At 29.5% G+C, this 18,181-nt stretch overlaps 1 protein-coding gene across 2 annotated transcripts; it reads left to right on the plus strand.

Moving 5' to 3' along the window:
• Nucleotides 1–1,849: 1,849 nt before the first annotated feature.
• Nucleotides 1,850–11,589, plus strand: LOC148233886 (uncharacterized). 2 transcript variants are annotated; one of them, XM_088188900.1, is made up of 9 exons: nucleotides 1,861–1,988; nucleotides 2,252–2,451; nucleotides 4,462–4,669; nucleotides 5,207–6,178; nucleotides 7,379–8,011; nucleotides 10,531–10,627; nucleotides 10,706–10,840; nucleotides 10,931–11,054; nucleotides 11,120–11,589. In XM_088188900.1, exons 1-9 carry the CDS (start codon nucleotides 1,912–1,914, stop codon nucleotides 11,314–11,316), a joined length of 2,643 nt encoding a protein of 880 aa, XP_088045026.1. In that variant the 5' UTR covers nucleotides 1,861–1,911; the 3' UTR covers nucleotides 11,317–11,589. The 2 variants fall into 2 exon arrangements, with proteins under 2 accessions (XP_088045025.1, XP_088045026.1); XM_088188899.1 differs by having other exon boundaries at nucleotides 1,850–1,988; nucleotides 4,462–6,178; nucleotides 11,120–11,588.
• The last annotated feature ends 6,592 nt before the right edge of the window (nucleotides 11,590–18,181 follow it).

Consider the following 18,181-nt stretch of genomic DNA (forward strand, 5'->3'; position numbering starts at 1 on the left):
ATGAAATGTCAGGAAATATGGCCATAGACAATTTTAATTAATTCTTATATTCCATGTCTGTTCTAAATTTAATTTATTTGTTTATTAAATCAGCTGCTAAGTCATATATAATGATATTATTAGTAAAAAATTAACGCATTACTAAAACTTGGGTTGGTAAAATCTTGAATGATTTTTGGAAACAGCAATATTAGTGTTTTAATATTCATAATTTTAAGCATCGGCAATTTTCTTATTCCACAGTAAATTTACGTGTGTTTGCAAACACCTGTGAGTGGACAATAAAAACTGTAATTTGCGCGGACCTATATTAAAATGTCAGAATACATCGGTAAGAATATTAGCGGCCAGAATAAATATTAGATGGTCGAAATTTATAATAAATGGTTAGAATTTAAACTGAACAGGTCAGAATTTATAATAAACGGTAAGAATTAGTTAGACAGATAGTTAAAAAATTTTTTTTTCAGCTAGCAATAGTGTTCTGGGGGCCTATTATATATGTATTTATTTTATTATAGCCAAAACTTAGTGGAACTATGGTAATACTGAAGTGACGATGGCACATTATTTTGGTAGACTTCGCCGGATAAACAACGGCCAATGTTTTCTCGTTCACCATTCAAAGGCATATATTTCAAATAACATGCAAGCTAATATTCTTAAAATAAATAATATTGCAGCGGCTCAATCTGTATCTAATTTTTACCCGTTACCATTTGTTCGTCAAAGTGTTATCAAGAAACAACTTGAACGGTTCTATGGCAGTTATCCTTATCAAGATGTTTTAGGGCCAAATTGTTTGCAACATTGTCAGATATCAATACAACGAGCCAAGCATGCTCTCTGTCATTATTCCAGCTTCGTTTGTTGCTCTGGCTATCGTTGCGTTTTCACATACAATTAAATAAATTAGTTGCAGATTAGTTTAGAGTTATTCATAGGGCGTTCAATGTAGAGTCCAACGCACCTAAGTTGTCTAATGGTTTAGTTGCGGGTGAGATATTTAAATTTTTAAGATATTTCTAAAATAAATAATTTATTGCCTATTTGGCGACCGATAGTGACGGGAGGAAATTAAGACACAAATTGAGCCACTGCAGTAATATTTTATAAGGTAAGTATAAGGTTTACATAGTTATTACAATAAATAGGTGGCTGGTGCACAAAGCAACACCGGCCGTTGCGAGACTGCTAAAGTTTTCTAAAAGAATATCCACGTCACGTCAGTGTTACCAGAGTGCTGCCAAGTGTTGGTTATAATAAAACCTAAATATATCTATATTTTAATGGGCCCCACACATATTTATAAATTTTATAACATTTTTATTGACTTACATGATCGTCTTATACTTTTATTCTGACCATTTGCAATTTTTAATATTTATTCTGGCCCAAATAATATAATTATAACTAGTCATGATTTTAATTATTTTTTTATTTAGACCATATGCTATTTTAATTATGACCAGGCTGTTAATAAAATTCTGGCCGATATTTGATTTTTGTTGAGAAACAAAGTTGATTTAAATTTAGACCATTTAATTTGTTGCCTTAAATATATTTTAGTTTTTAGTAGTGGTATTAGAATAAAAATAACTTATTTTTCATAAAAAATATTTTATTAAATATATATGTATATATATATATATATATATATATATATATATATATATATATATATATATATATATATATATATATATTGAATAATGGTTAATTGTGCTTCTTCGCTTATTCTTAGTTTTAAGCTTATATTATTATATTTAAAAAATAATATTATTTAAATTAACCAGTTAGGTAGCTAAAATCCATAGACAATATCAAAACTGGTCAATGATGCGAATTGAAGTTGTTTCGGCCAAAGTGGCACAACGGCGGGAGGCCGGTATTTGTGTCAACGTCGCCACTATGAATCGTGGAAACGAAGTAAATCATGCAATAATATTGAAACAAATACTTTTACGTTTATTGATGTGTCCTGTGTGGTAAGTTTGTTCAATTATTTCGCTAATGAAGGATGTTTTCATATACTAAAGGTTTAACTATTTAACCTATTTGGATTATATTTGTATACAATATGATAAACGTTAAATCTCTACTTATTAAATATGAAATTTTGTAATTGTTTGATTATATTGTCAAGTCTGTTTATATATGACGAGTGGAATGTTAATACACATTTATGTAGCAATGACTCATTGAACTAATATATGTATATTGAAGATAATTTCAATTTATATTTTTTCAGTTTAAAAATAATATTGGAGCCGCAAAAAGGCAGATGTAACCACAGCGCGTGTGCAAAATGTTGGGGTGCTTCGGGGAAAGTTTGCAAAATCTGCGGTAAAATAGCTGGAGGACGTTTATTACCAGACACTGGACTTGCTAAAGCTGTCCAAGATACGTTAGCGTTCATAGAATGTTTTAAAAGCGTCACTGGAATAGAAGGTATTACAATTATATGTTCTCATAATAATAAGTATACAAATGAGTAATGTTTAGCATTATTTTAATACTACACAATGATAAATAGTAATTATTAAAAAAAATTGAAACACAACATATTTTAATGTTCATTGCAAAAAATCTTGATTTAATGCACAATTTAACACTTTTTCAGCACCCTGTTAAGTGTTAAATGGTGCATTAAATATTTGTATAATATGTGCGTATTATGTATGATGGCTATCAAGATACTCTATAGTCAACTCACGATGGTCACATTTTTAATAAATAAATAAATTAATATGTTTTTAATTCATTGTCTTCGGAGAAATCAGTACAATTTTCCAAAACGTATTTGATCGTTATCAGCATTATTCATTATACTTACTTAATTGGTTCATACAATTTGTAGAACACTCGAAAATATTTATTGTACAATGATGCATATTATTGTAGTATATACAGGAATTTATTTTCAATTATACTCTTTATATATTTAAATATATGTCTCCATTGAAATCACACTTTTTAAAGACATTAAAGCTTCTTTTTTTCATTTAAGATTTTGGGTGAAACCTTAACTTTAAAAAAACTTAAAAACTAAACCTTACGTTCTTTATATTAAATAATACAGTTGTGATAATTTCAAAAGATTTTTAAGTCCACAAAATCAGTCATCAGCTTTCATCGTTGACTTTTATTTTAATCCACAAATCCCAAATAGTATTTATTACACTTCATATATTATAATTGTTTTAAAAATCCTTCTTTATCAATTGCTTAGATTGCCTGCTTCATAATTTTTTATACTATTGTTTGATTCATTGACTATATTACGCATTTGTATTTGAAATTTAAAAAAAGAAACATTATTAATTGTAGAAGAACACATATATCATTATGGTTTAAACTCATAAGATAATACTAAACTTAAGAACTAATTTTATTCCCTCTTCTTTTTCCTTTTCTTTAATTTAAAAATACTAATATATTTTAAGCTTTATCCTTCTTTTTCTCAATGTGTGAAAGCTTTTTATTTTAGCTGATTGTCATGTTTATCCTGCAGCTAAATATTTATTTTATTTTATTTACAAATGCAAGATAAATAATATCACATTGATACTTTTTAAAGGTACAGTAAATGTGTGAAATGGCTGGCGACACAGACATAAATGTTATCTATTAAATTATCATATACATCTCTCTCCAACCAGGGATGTTTTCAAGGGGAGGCAAAAGCTTGCCAGTTAGTGGTTATTTTTTTAAAGTTTCGTTTTTATTAAGATTTTTAGTATTTCATTAAACGACTGCTTTTTTCTGACTAAATTCAAAGAGTCCCTGTTAATAATCCTCGTCAAAAGCAATAAAATCATACAGTCGCAGTGAAAACGCTTGGTTGTCTGGCATTCCTATTAGAACCCAGATATGCCCACTGTCATGGGTAGGTCACTAAACTCCTGCCACTTTTTTTTTATTTATGATTGTAACGTTTTTATTACTTTTAACATAAGTCAAACGTGAATGAACTCATAATCCTAAACAATCAAATCCGGTATTTTGTTGTCTTGGTGTTGTTTGTCTATTTGTTGAAGTTGTGATGTTTTTTTCGCGTCGAAATTATTGAGAATGGGTCGCCTAAAGTGAGTTTATTTTTATTATATTTTTATAAAATAAATGTTTTCAGTTTATTATTAGTCTAAGCAAATACTTTCTGAATTTTTTTGATAACGAGCGATCTGGTTATAGTGGGAATCTCGTTATTTCGGTATTCGTTACAATGAGATTTCACTGTATTTCATTAAATGAAATGCATCTTCTGGCCAAATTCAACCTGCCCCCCCCCCCTCCAATCACGTTTCTGTCTTCAACATATAAAATAATGATCATTTCCAGTAGCTCTATTCACAAAAAAAATATTAATAAAAATATTAGTACTTTTCAGATAGATGCTAAATATGTACATATGTTTGACAAATTATTACTTTAAACTACAGCTTAAATTTTTTTTTGCAGTTTTGCCGAGATTGTCTAACGATAGTCCAGCTAATGAAAGCGATAAAGATTCTGGAGAATGTTTTATAGAAAAGGATAGAAAGTATTTAAATACGGTGACATACAAGAAAAAGAAAAGTTCGTCACCAGGCTCGAAACTACAATCGATTAGTCAGTTTGAATCGCCGATCAGATTCACCGGTGAACTGATCGTGGACAATCATGAAAGGTCAGTCGAAAGTCAAAAAGATAATAAAGTTAAGGGATGGTTGGCATCGCCGGAAAACCTTTTCGATGATTCGTTAAGTGTGCCTGCTGAAAAATCACAGAACGCTAAGAAAGATGAAGTTTTGCAAACGTTTTTTGTGAACGTTTTACCAAAAAAGGACGATGCTAGATCACTCATTAAAGCCAGACCAAACCAGAAAGAAAACAGTGAAAATGCTTGGAAACGTGTCAAAAGAATGAAGAGAGTCTTAGGTAAAGGAAAAAGGAAGCTAAATGTATCAGTTAAACGAACACCTGTTAAGAAAAATGCCATAGTTTCTAGCAATAAAAGCATGAATATCGATACTATGCAAACACCGGAATGTGTTTTAGAATGTCAGTCGACAACCTCAGAGACATCAATACCTCAAATTGAGATAAATACCACAAATACAGTCATCGACAAGGACTTCCTGGCGTTACAAGAAGTCCCTAAACAATCTAATATGAGACACAACTCGCCTGACATTTTAAGTCCTGATAACTTTACTCATTTCAGTGATAATACATCTACCGGACATTTTGAGGCAATCAAAGCAACGCTCCAAACATTAGATAAAAGTAAAAATTTAAAATCCAAAGTTCCGTTCATTTATAAAGGCAAATTATATACGGAAATGGAACATAAGGTTTTTTGCTATGGTAAAGAGAGACTTAATTCACTGCCAAATCAGAATGAAAAAAATCAAGGGCTTTACAAATGGAATAAGACATCAGAGGGTTTAAACTTGGAGATCAATATTTCTTCTTTGTTCCAATCTGAAGAATCGATTGACAAATTAAATATTTCTTTAAAACTAAACAATAAAAATAATGTTTCATCTAAATCTGTTAACGTTGTTAACAAACGCGTAGAAAATGAAATACAAACTATGGAAGACACTTTATGTAATGTACCTCCTTGTAATCGATCAAATTCATTTATTGATAATGCTATTCCCTCACCGAACATTCAGAAAAGAAAAAATGATGAAATTGAGAATATTCTTGATGACGATCATTGTATTTCAAAGAGGATGAAAATGGTCGATAATGTGGTTTTCGACGATAATATTTGCGTTCAATTTGAATCACAGACTCCGACTGAACGTCAGCCGGAGATTCCAAATGAAAATGATGATGGTGTAATAGGCAGTATTTGTGTTATTGAATCTCAGATTCCGACAGTGCAAGACAAAAGTATAAAGACTAATATTATTGACTTTGAGGATGATGATCGGTATAAGCAGTTGAAGAAGTCTGTCGATCTTTATGTCGGAAGAAATAGCATAACTACGCTGTACGGTAAACCTATCGTCGACCAGACCCAAGCTGAAGATGCACAAGATCCTGTCAGAGTTGCCGATGAGTTAATGGGAATCGATTTCAATGAAGTATTTAAAAGTAACACTCCAAAAGTTACTGCGGCTGGGATTGAAGACGATGAAATGGATTTTACTGATGTAGTCGAGGACACACCACAAAAGTTGAGGTATATTTATTTTTATTGTTTGTTTTGAGTTCATTGTTCTGTTTTAGATACTTAAATAAATATTTAAATTAGCTTCCGTAAAACATATCAAAGAAAATAGTTAGAAATGAGTTCCATTCGCGAGTTTTTATTGGGATAGATAAACAAGATATACTGATAATTATAACATAGAAAATATATGGTACTGGTTGATTTTATACTGGCCACCACTGCGCTTGTACACGTATATGAGCTAACCGACGGGTCGTTTATTCATTTTGTGATGTGTGAAAAAGGTTATTTCGCGGAAACTTTGTGCAACACAGTTATAACAAAAAAAATATGTTAACTTTTAAATTAAAAAACAAATTATCAAATGTTTTGACTTGTATTTGTACATATGTTAAAATTATTTTATCAGTGGTTTTCAATCTGTGTGTTGCATTCTTTGTTTTATTTCTAGTTACAAACGAACTGAATATTTTGATATAAATAAATTTTAAAAAAAAATGCTGATTTTGCAGACTAGTTGACGAAATGCATCAATTTTGTTTTGCACTTGTTTATTATCACGGCGCCACGCTCAAATTTAACAGTTGCGAAACGTTCATTTGCTGTTCAAATCCAAATCCTGAACGAATATAATAATGGTATAATGGTTAATTTGTTTAGGTTAGGTTTGGGTTTGAACAACAAGTGGACGTTTTGCAACTGTCAAATTTAAGCATGGCACTGTGATAATCAACAAGTACCAAAATTTGGTTTAAATAAAATTATTATTAAGTTGATTTTCGGTATGTTTCTGTTATCAGGGATCAAATTTATTCTAAAAATATATGTATTCATTTGTTTATGCATTTTATTTATTTATATACAATTATGAATAGCATTTTTTAAGAAAATTCGTTGCATATTTATTCATAGGGTGCTCACTGTTTTGATCAAAAAACAAAACGTTTTGCTACATAAATACGTTTTAAAATTTAAACAGGTTAGGTGCGAATGAGCGGCAGCAATTGAGCGTTAGTCAGTACAGTCAGTACAGCACCCCACGAACAATACAAACCAGGTTCTTGCAGAAATTGTACGGCTTCTGCTTAGGTACAGGGCAGTTTGTTAAATGAATATTTTCTTAGAATAAATTTGGCCCCCTTAACCAATAACGGGAAAATACCGAAAAGTTTTTATTCAAGTTTAAATTTAAAAATATTTATTTTGTAGCAATGTGAAAGTCGTCAAAAGATCGAGAATTTCCAGTGCTTCGTTGGCTGAAGAAATATTCATTCCTGACACTCCAATACAAGATTCATTAATAAAGTCCTCCTCGAAAGATGTCGATCAAAATACTAGTAGTGAAAATGTAAAAGTAACTCGTTCAAACAATAAAAAGAAAGCGTTGTCTAATCTAAAAAAAAACGAAACGCCCAAAACGATGGACACTCCAAGTGATATTAACAAATTCATCAATAACGTAAAGCGGCATTCAACTCCACTCCAAAGTTCGGCTAAACGATCATTGACTTACGGAAACAGTTGCAACAAGATCGAAGAAGCGGAAATTTCATTCACCGATATTGAAACGGGTCAAATTGTTTCGATTACTAACACTCCGGTTAACACCAAAAACTGCTTGGAGAGACAGTTCATGGAGCAAGCGATGGAAGCAAGCACCGAAGTCAAGGGAAGCGAGAAACATACAAAAGATGTCTCTCTGATTTGCTCATGTTTGTCAGCAACGGAGAAGGATAGTATCAATTTTCTGATAAAAAGAAAAGGATGGAAATTCGTCGATAAATATAACGATGATGTAACTCATCTTGTTATAAACGTCGATGTGGCTAATCGTTGTCAGAGGTAGGATATTGAAGTTTTTTAATGCTATACTAATATTTATTTAAGGTATATTTGTTGGATATTTTAAATTACTTGCCTTTAAATATAAATGTACATGTATTTTTTTAGTTATTATAGTGCTCAAGATTTATTTTTGCAGAAGTATTACAAGTATTTAAAAAATGACTTTCTTATTTTTTGGTAAATAAAATTTACCTTTATATGACATTATTTTATTAAAAAAATCTTTGATAACGGATTGTCATTTTTCATTGTGATCCTTTAGCTTTAAAGAAAGTTTTAATTTGATTATTATTGTTTTAAAGGCGAGTTTGATATATAGCAAAAGTTCTGATTGACATTTTTAATGTTAAATAAAAATAAGTGTATAAGTAGAAGCATTTAGTAAGATTAATTGATTTTTTTATATATTTATTGTTAATTTATATAAACAAAATTAATACACAGTGGCCCTAAAAACCAAACAGATGTCTCATGAAATTTAATTTTAAAAATCATAATTCAATTATTTTTTATAGATGTATAATTTTAAATCATAGCATCATTATAATAAGTACAGCAGCATCCCTTTGAAAAAAGCTGGTCTTTTGAAATAATTAATGATAATTTAATGTTACATAAGAAAAGCAAAATTACATGAAAGCTTATTTCAAAATGAGTTTTGGCTTAATGTATGATTTATGAATGAAAGACCCTTTATTTATCTACTAATAAAAGTTCTTGAACAATCTCATCATTCATATTTTTCAAACAGCTTGTGCCAATTAATTGTACTACGACTTAAAATTATTATCGTAGCTAATACTCAATATTATTACCATTACCGCTTCATGCAATAACTGGATTTCGTTTAAAAATTCGTTTGATTTTTTGGGTCACGATGTATATATTGTTAATTTTAACCATGTGCATAAAAAAAGAATAAGTCTTAACAACCTTTGCAAGATAAAGAAAGTGTTTTTTATATTTTGCAATAAAAAAATATATCATTTTGTTACTAAAAATATGAAATAAGAATGTAAATGATTTAATTTTTGGTTTTTTGAATACATATTTGCGAATATATTAACAACACAAGTTGCACCCTCAATATACTAAATATTACAGGAAGCGCTAATAATCTTGCATTTTCTTACCACATTCCTTTTGAATTATTAGCCTTTAACCCTTTCCGGTCCACAAAAAAAAAAAAAAATTTTCTACCAGGTCCACAAAAGATTTAGAGAATTACAGGGTAAAACACAATACATCTCATTTTTTTTTTTTAATAAAACTATATTTATGTTTACAATTTTTTTTTTGAAGGTAAGGATAATGATCTAATTATTACATTTTATACACATTCAAAGTATGATATCGGTGAAAACATTCACCGATGCAAAGGGCGGGCTTTCTCTCGCAAGTTACACAAATGTGTCGCGTTTCTTTCCTACTCCCAGGATTTTTTTTGTTGCAGCATACCAGGCAATCTTTATGCTTCCCTTGAAGGTTGAGGTATAAGAAATGACCCTTTTTGTCCAGTCTTTGCTCCCTATCGCCTAAATATAAAATCAGGAACTAATAATATTGATCGAAATTCGGAATCGTTATCACTGCTGCTCAAGACTCTGTAGACTCGTGGTGTTGTACGACTATTTATTTCTTTACTAGAATTAGAACTCCAAGCACTCGGGGGAAACAGATGGTCCAGGATCAGTTATAGATAATCTTCTTCTTCGGTTTTGTTTGTTTTATTACCTTATAAACGTCTTCATTTTCACTTTCAACAAATAGTTCAGTCACTGTTCACTTCATTCATATATTCTTCACTTCTTTCAATGTTATCGCGTTATTTTTTGGAATTCTAGTCATTTTTGAGGGGTTCGAATTATTAAAATAATAATACAATTATAAGTATCGGTAATAATAATTATCAAATTGTTTTCACGTGCATGGGTCGAACGTAACTGATCCGAGTGACGCGTACCGATCTAGCCACTAAAACAAACCTTTTGTATCCTTCTCAGGTAGAAAGTTATACATTCAAATGCTCATAAAAACCATTGAATCCTCATCCCAGTATACCGCTACACTAAATACAAGTGAGAAAAAAATATGTTTGCTTGTATTTTGACAATAAACTGATGAAGAAAAAATGTCGAATGACATTCGACATAGGACTCACTGGAATAAAGTCGATGTCGAATGACATTCGACATAGGACCGGAAAGGGTTAATAATAGATTCTTTTTAAAAGTCAACGTAGATAAATACTCAATTTTCGGTGTCGGTGTATTGTAATTCTAATTTAATAAAAAAAAACTGTGTCATTTATCAGCAATGAATGATATAATGTAATTATCTATAATACTTCTATCTACTTCAAGCAATATTCGAAGAATGCTGTCAAAAAATCAAAATCCTATTTATTAATAAAGACAGTGTGAATATGAATTATAACAATCCTTATCAAAATGCATTCCTTTTCCTTTTATTCTTCATCTTAATTTTAGTACATTATAATATTTATTTTATTTTAGATCATTAAAATACGTTCAAGCAGTCGCTTCGGGGTGCTGGATCGTATCAATGGATTGGATTAAAGAGTGTATCAAAACAAACAGCCATGTGAAAGAGGTTAAAAATTGTTTCTACTGTATATTACTCATCATTATCAATATTTTCTTGTTATATTATGTGCTTGATTTGTAATAGGATGCTTATGAGGCCTTGGATAGCTCCGGAGAAAATGGTCCACATCTATCAAGAGTGAGCAACTTAAAAATATTCTCTGGAATGACCTTCTTCTGTTTACCTCCATTTTTAGGTCTTACTGATTTAGAATTGAATGTAAGTTAACTTATAAAATTGTTTGAAAAGTTCTTGGATTTTTTCTTAAAAATTATGTTTATGTTAATAAAAATATTGTATATTATTTAGAATATCCTTGCAAAGGCAGGTGGAAAGATCGCTGATAACATAAGCGATGTTGAGATTAAAAATCCCAAAGACATAATGATTTTGGTGGGAGAGTCTCAGGAAACACAGGAACAAAGATTTTACCGTAAGTGCTTACTGATTTTTCATACATTTCAAAGTGTATGTATTTATTCAAAGTTTGTTTTTCAGAGTTGAGCGTGAAATTTAAAGTTATTCCAGTAAATATCGAGTGGGTAATGGAGTCCTTGGGAAAATGGAAAGCAGACAATATTCACGAGTGGCTTCTTATCGAAAGACGGCTTTTACCAACGATAGATTGGCCATTAGAATTGCTTCCAAATGATTCAATTGATTGTTCTATTGATAATAATGTTTATAAAAACTAACCTTTTATTGTTATTTTAACTCACAAATTATACTTAGGTTATAATTGATTTTACTTTTATTTATGTATGTATATATATGTTAAAACATATATTATATAATATTATGTATATTTTTTTTTATTTTTCGTGAATTTTATGTTACACATAATTATATGTTACAAAGAATTTTATGTTTCGTGTGAATTTTACATTATGCTGAAATCTAGTTCATGTTTAGTTTAACATTTATATTATTGAAAATAAAACAATATTCATACAATCCATTATTAAAAATATTTTTTTAATGTATAATTTATTAAAAAAAATTTAATAATTATTGACAGTTACTTTGGTTATATTCATAAATATTTAATCAACATGTTAATTTTTTCGTCTACGAATTATTTTTTCTTTTTTTTTTACCGAGAAGTTGGGTTATATTTCTTAATGGAGCATTCGATAAATATTTTCAATTCATTTATCTTAAGTGCATGTGTTAATATTAAAATAGTGAATGTTAATAGAATTATAAAATTAAATGGTTGTTTTATGTTTCTTAAATCCATTGGTTTTTTATTGTTTGATGTGTTAAAAGCGGTTAATAATAAACTTGTGTAAGGACATTGTGATTTCTTTAAAAAACATATTGTATTTTGACGAATGTGGGGATGATTTGGCAGTGAGACCGGTAAGCAGCTGTAGATTTATTTACTAGTCAAGATTTACATAGTATATAGAAAAAATGAAGAGCAATATTCCTTCAAATGTTAAAAATATTTTTCATATACAATACATAGGTGATGAGGAATTAAGGAAAACTGTTAAGTCACGTTAATCAGATCAGAATCAGAATTTTGAAAGATTACACTAACAAAAATGAAATAATAATAAAATTACTAAACTGTATGAAATTGGTGTAAATTTTATTCAATATTTTATTTATCTTTTGAGCACAAAATGCGAAATTGTGAGCGTTAAGAGTTAAATTTTTAGGGCATAGCGCGAAACAGCATCTGGCTGGCCTATATCATTAGCACTGACATTACTTTAATTTAATTTTAAGTGATATTGATATTTATTCATTTTGTCAGGACTATCTGTAATCGTTGCGACGAAAATATACGCCAAGACTTGCTTAAAATTTTCATATAACTAATTGATTAATTTGTATCCATTGAAGTTTTGCTACCACAGCGTAAAATGAACGGTTGCATATCTGAGCAGACATCCATTAAACGGTATTCATTATTAAGTTTCAATGCACAACGAATAAAGAGGGTTGGTGTATACTGCAACAGTCGGTAAATATCTCCTCTGAACAAGTGCCTTAAATAGGTACCAAACCTAAGATGTTTTTTGAATAATCGAAACGTTGCTGTATTTACTCATTTTAGGGAACACTTGCAGTCTAATAATATATTTATTAAACAATAACAAATAGTATGGTTCTGCGCTGAATCATCGCATTAGATAGACCACCGAGAACTAAAAGGGGCGTTGTACTTCCCCAATTCTAAAGGGGCAACTATATGTAAGAAAGAGCATTATCGCACTGACTTCCTTCAGATATTTTTGCTAAAAACTTTATCTAGAACTACCACTTCATTTCCGAATGAAAATAAACGAGAATTTAGCCACACTTGCATTTAGAGGCCTGAAAAATTATTAGCTTAATTTAAATCGTCTATCCAGGCTAAGCAGTCATATGAATTCGACTTAGTCTTCGATACAATTTGGAAATTACGTGAAGCAGACTTCTACAATAACATACACAAATAATAATTTTTACATAAATTGTTTGGCGAATTAAAAAAATATTGTGAATATGGTTTAAAACTTTATATAAATATAATTTGAACTATTTTTATTTCTATAATTTATAATTTAAAACTTTCAACTTATAAAAATAAACGCGTGCACCGCCAGGTTTCGCTCAAATTGTTAATATATCATATTTTAAGCAATAAATATTGTATAAATTTGTATTACTGGCTTATTAATTTAATAGAAAAAAAATATATTTTGACGGAAAGCAGTAAAGTATTATTTTAATTATTTCAAACCGATTCACCATTGTGATGTCTCAATGCAGAAAGAATAAAATGCGCAGGTAGGCGCATTTGTTGCCGTGGATGGAACCCGAGACCTCTGGGTTACCAGTCTAGATCTTACTGACTATGCTATTCCGGCCTTAGTAAATTTTAATAAAATAAAAATATTTCTTCAACTTTAAAATTATAAGCTTAAAAATAGACGTGCATTGCTTAATTACAATATCCACATACATTTGGATAAAAAAATAATTGCTTGGGCTTAATAAAAAAAGGCTCTCCAAATCTAAAAACTTGATAAAAATCCAAGGCCTATATGGATATTTAGAATTTGAAAAATCAAGCCAAAGAGAGCTTTCACGAGTAAAATTAATACTTAGAGATCAAAAGTTCCCATATTTTCTCTTCATAGCAGTATTCTAATCGATTTGTAATTTAACATCGTATAATATAAAGTGTTCTCGTTCTTTCTCTATCCATTAACATCTATGAATTGAGAATGAATATAGTGACCTGAAATGACTAGCTGAATAGTTTCTCGTTATAGCGATCTGATTTTCCTAAAGATTAATGTTCATTTCGGTTAAATTTATGAAAACTATCGAGAGACCTCATTTAGATAAATTTATCGTTGTAATATCTTACGTACACAGATGAACATAAATTAGTATTAATTAGTAAGAATAAACTCTAATTTAGACTGTCCTATCCTCTTTTAACAAAACATATTCAAAATGAAGGTGAGGCTTATTTAATGTTTGGTCTGTGTAAATTCAAAGTTTCAGTTACAATCGATTTACTGTAAGCATAATTTTACAGCGTGAATTAAACGAGATTTGATTCGATTGATTCAAGATTACGCCATTTCGACCTTTACATATATTTAAAAATCAGATGTTATCTATTATTCCTCCTTTATGAAAATCTTATTATTAAGAGGTTGTAAAGTTGTCAAAGGCATTTAGATTATCACTCTAATTATTGAATTTCGTATTTCGAAGAAATAAGTCTAATTTTTTAAGATGGGATAACGTGGTACAAGCGTTTTCAAACATGATAAGAGAGTTGGGCGTTCTAAACCATCGATACAACTATTAAAAAATATAACATTGCACTTGTTAATCACTGGATCAATAATAAAGAGATTGCTGAAGAAGTTCATGAATGGATTGGTAAGCGCCCTGTAAAGTCAAGACCAAGCAAGCACGTCAAGTTTGGTCGAATGTCAAGGTTCTCCTGACGTATCTTTAAATAAACAGTAAAGTCTATTACGAATTTTTATCATTAGGAGGTTTTTTTTAAGAATGACTACCTTTTAATTTCACACCATTTGCGGATGAAAATCTGAAGAATATGTCTGTGGAAAAATAACTATTAGATTTTGTACCACGATAACGCTTTCAGGTTATAGCGAAAGATTAAAAAAAAATACGTTATTGTAAATACTGATGTTAGTTGTGGCAGTTGTTATTTTAATTACACTTTCTTAGAGATTTTAATGCGTTTTACGAAATTCTTAAAATAAACTAGTATGCTATAAAACAATATAAAATTATTTAAAGATGTTTTATAATTAATAATAAAATAAAAATTCTTCAAGAATAATATTATGGTTAATATTCTTGTACTTCGAAAATATTCTCTTCTTGTGAATTTTTTTAGATACACCAACAACATTTTCATCATAGCGATTCAAGAGATGTATTATAAGTAGAATATTTTAAAACAGCTCATTCCCATAGTTATGAATATTTTAACAATTAATCTATAAAAATACGAATTTTCCTTGATAGTTTTTTTATGTGTCATAAGACATTTCCTTTTGGTCCAGCCGTTTAAATTTTGATATATTACCTATAGTAAGTATTTTCTATAGATAAATACAAAGTTGTAAATGTAATGAATATTCATAAGAGCTTTCGTTCTACATACACCATACTATGTGTCGCATTTTCTCGTTAATTATTACTCAAGCCGGATTTTTGCCCAAAAGGATCGATTTCCCAATGCTACATATAGTAGTCATGGTTAGTGGCGAAACTGCGTGTTTACACTCGGTGAGTATTTCAAGATCGTAAATTCTTCCGATACCGTGAATCACATCAATGACGAAACTCTATGTGATACCTACGATATTATACCGTTTCGTCACGAGAGGAAAAAATCGCTACCTGTAGAAGAGCCATTATGTGTTGTTTTTTGCTCCGCGGATCTTTGCCAGTCAGTTGCCAAACATCACTTTCTCGACCTAAAAAATGAAACGAGCATACTATTAAATAGCAATTATTTATGTAACAAGAATACTTTGTGTGGAAAATTAGCGGGTTTAGACGTGAAATCTGATTAGCCTCATTAACGAGAGCTAAGATTTTATTGTTCTTTAGAAATAAGGTTTTGGTGATGCACGTTTCATAATATATAGCTGAATTGATTCGCAAAACACATCTCTGAATTAATCAAATAAATAGAAAATTCAGTAGTTTTGGCTTGGTCATAAAAAACAATGAATGATAGCGGTTTTTTCGCATAAAAATCAAGGCAGACGCTTGAAAACTTTCTTTTACACGCCTAAATCTCAGCTGTAAAGAAAGTTCTATTTAATTTTTTTAATTATTATTTTGCTGAAAAGCTTTACAAATAATAATTAGCCGCATTACAAATAAAACTAGTGTACATATACTTAATTTACTCTAAATTACTTATTAAAATATTTTTTAAAACTAATCCAAACTTTATTTTATGTATAATTATTATTAGAGAAGTTATTCAAAATTATCTGTTAACAATCCCATTTTTTTTTCTGTTTATTATTTTTCTCCAAATATCCATAAATATATTTTAAACAATTAAAAAAATAATTGTATAATAAAATACACATTTTTAGAAAAAAAGTTAAGCTAAAATATTTATTATTAATACTATTTAAGGTTTCTAACTCTAAGGGGCGTGACTACGCAGCCAGGAAGAAGCTGATGGAAACTAGTAATAATTTATTTATTCATATTACATATAATGTGAAAAATTATAGTGGGCGAGTATCGTTCTCATCCAAGCAGTGGTGGAAAAGCTGGTGGAGGGATGATATCCAGTAGATGGTCCTCAGAAGTCTTGTAGTTGTGATAGCGACGGTGTAATAGGTTCGTTTCAGACCACCTTTAATTATCAAGGTTCGTTGACAAATCAAAACCATGCAGCGACCATTCAGCCAATTGTTGCACTCTTTTCTTCGACCGACGAAGTATGCCCACGCCTCTAGAAACACATTTGCTTGAGGACATCCTTCCGAGATCGAATGGTGCAACAGGAATAATGTGACTTTACTGTGATTTTTGTCGTCAGCTGGTATATTGTTTTCGTGCCCGTTTCGCAATAAAGAAATATTCTTTCAATGCATCGGAGAGTAATTAAAATAATGCAAAGATTCACATATTATACATATATAAAATGGGTAGCACTAACGTATACAATAGCTTGGTCTAATTAAAATGAGATTATATTTTGATTAAAATGAAATTATATTATATTCCTAAATCGATTAACAGAATTATATAGTAGTCGACAGTATGATTAACCTTGTACAATGATTCAATAGGTATGTAGAATTTAATGAATCATCATAAATTATAAACTATTTCAGAAACAATTTTAATGATGTGATTAACATCAAATTTGTAGTGAATTGTCGATCCATTTAATTCAACAATAGTGTAAAATCTATACAAAAGTTACATAATTGTAGCAAAATTCCAATTCGCGTCCGATCGCAGACGTGGAAATTTTTCTCACGAAACAATAACAGAAAATTTCGTTATACTTATTTTGATGTTATTATATCAACGTCTATAAACAGTCGATTTTTTAATTCAAAATTTTCATTGTTTCTCAACAATGCATTTGAAATTTCACACTTGTGCCTTGACTATAATTTGGTCACAGATAGATTGATTAGATTATATGCATATTAACCATTCTGATAAATAGAGACATTGATTAATGCAATTTTAATTGTTAAGATATAATTTAGAGTTAAAACTTTCCACATGTTTTGAGAAAATATCAGTACGTCATAAATATAGTACGTATTACATATGTTTTGTATGTACATATGTATGGATCGGACGCAACTCATAATATTTTTATTTTATATAACATTTATGATAGCCCCGAGACATTATCAATGTAAGATCTTGTTATCTGACCAGCGACATGATATTTTCTAATAACACCCTGTTTCAAAGAACAACCGCGCCCAGTGTTGCTCAATTTTATTTATTGTATGTATATTTAATTCTCTCATATGTAGTTGTGATAATTATTATTTAAAAAATATGGTAATCGATCTAAACACGTGCAATTTAAATATTAGGAAAGCTTTCGTTGAATCGACACAGACGACCATTCAAAGTACAAAATAAAAAAATACAAAAATTATACCCAGAATTAAACATATTTTAATGTATATTTTGTATGCCAAATACATGAACTTTTTCGCAAATATGCGCGAATTAAACATTTCTTACCTAAATGTGTGTATCTTTTAAAACAATGTAAGCATATCGATGATTTTTTTGGGACATGTTAATATTATATCAATGCTTTACAAAATACATATTTCTCGCAGCGAAAAAAATCCATGCAGTAAGAGTAAGGAGTTAAATGTATTAAGAAATAGCGTATGAATATTTATTAATTTCTTATTTATTTGAAAATAATTTTACGATTAATTTTTATTTTGTTTTTTTTTCAAATACTCTTTGATAAATTTATGAGTTAGTTTATCAAACCTTTAGACATTGTCGGGTTGTTTGAATTACATTTTTGATAAATTACCGAAT

Source organism: Plectrocnemia conspersa, unplaced genomic scaffold (assembly GCF_051122295.1).
Source record: "Plectrocnemia conspersa isolate PC_06_02 unplaced genomic scaffold, ASM5112229v1 ptg000007l, whole genome shotgun sequence".
Classification (NCBI taxonomy): Eukaryota; Metazoa; Arthropoda; class Insecta; order Trichoptera; family Polycentropodidae; genus Plectrocnemia; species Plectrocnemia conspersa.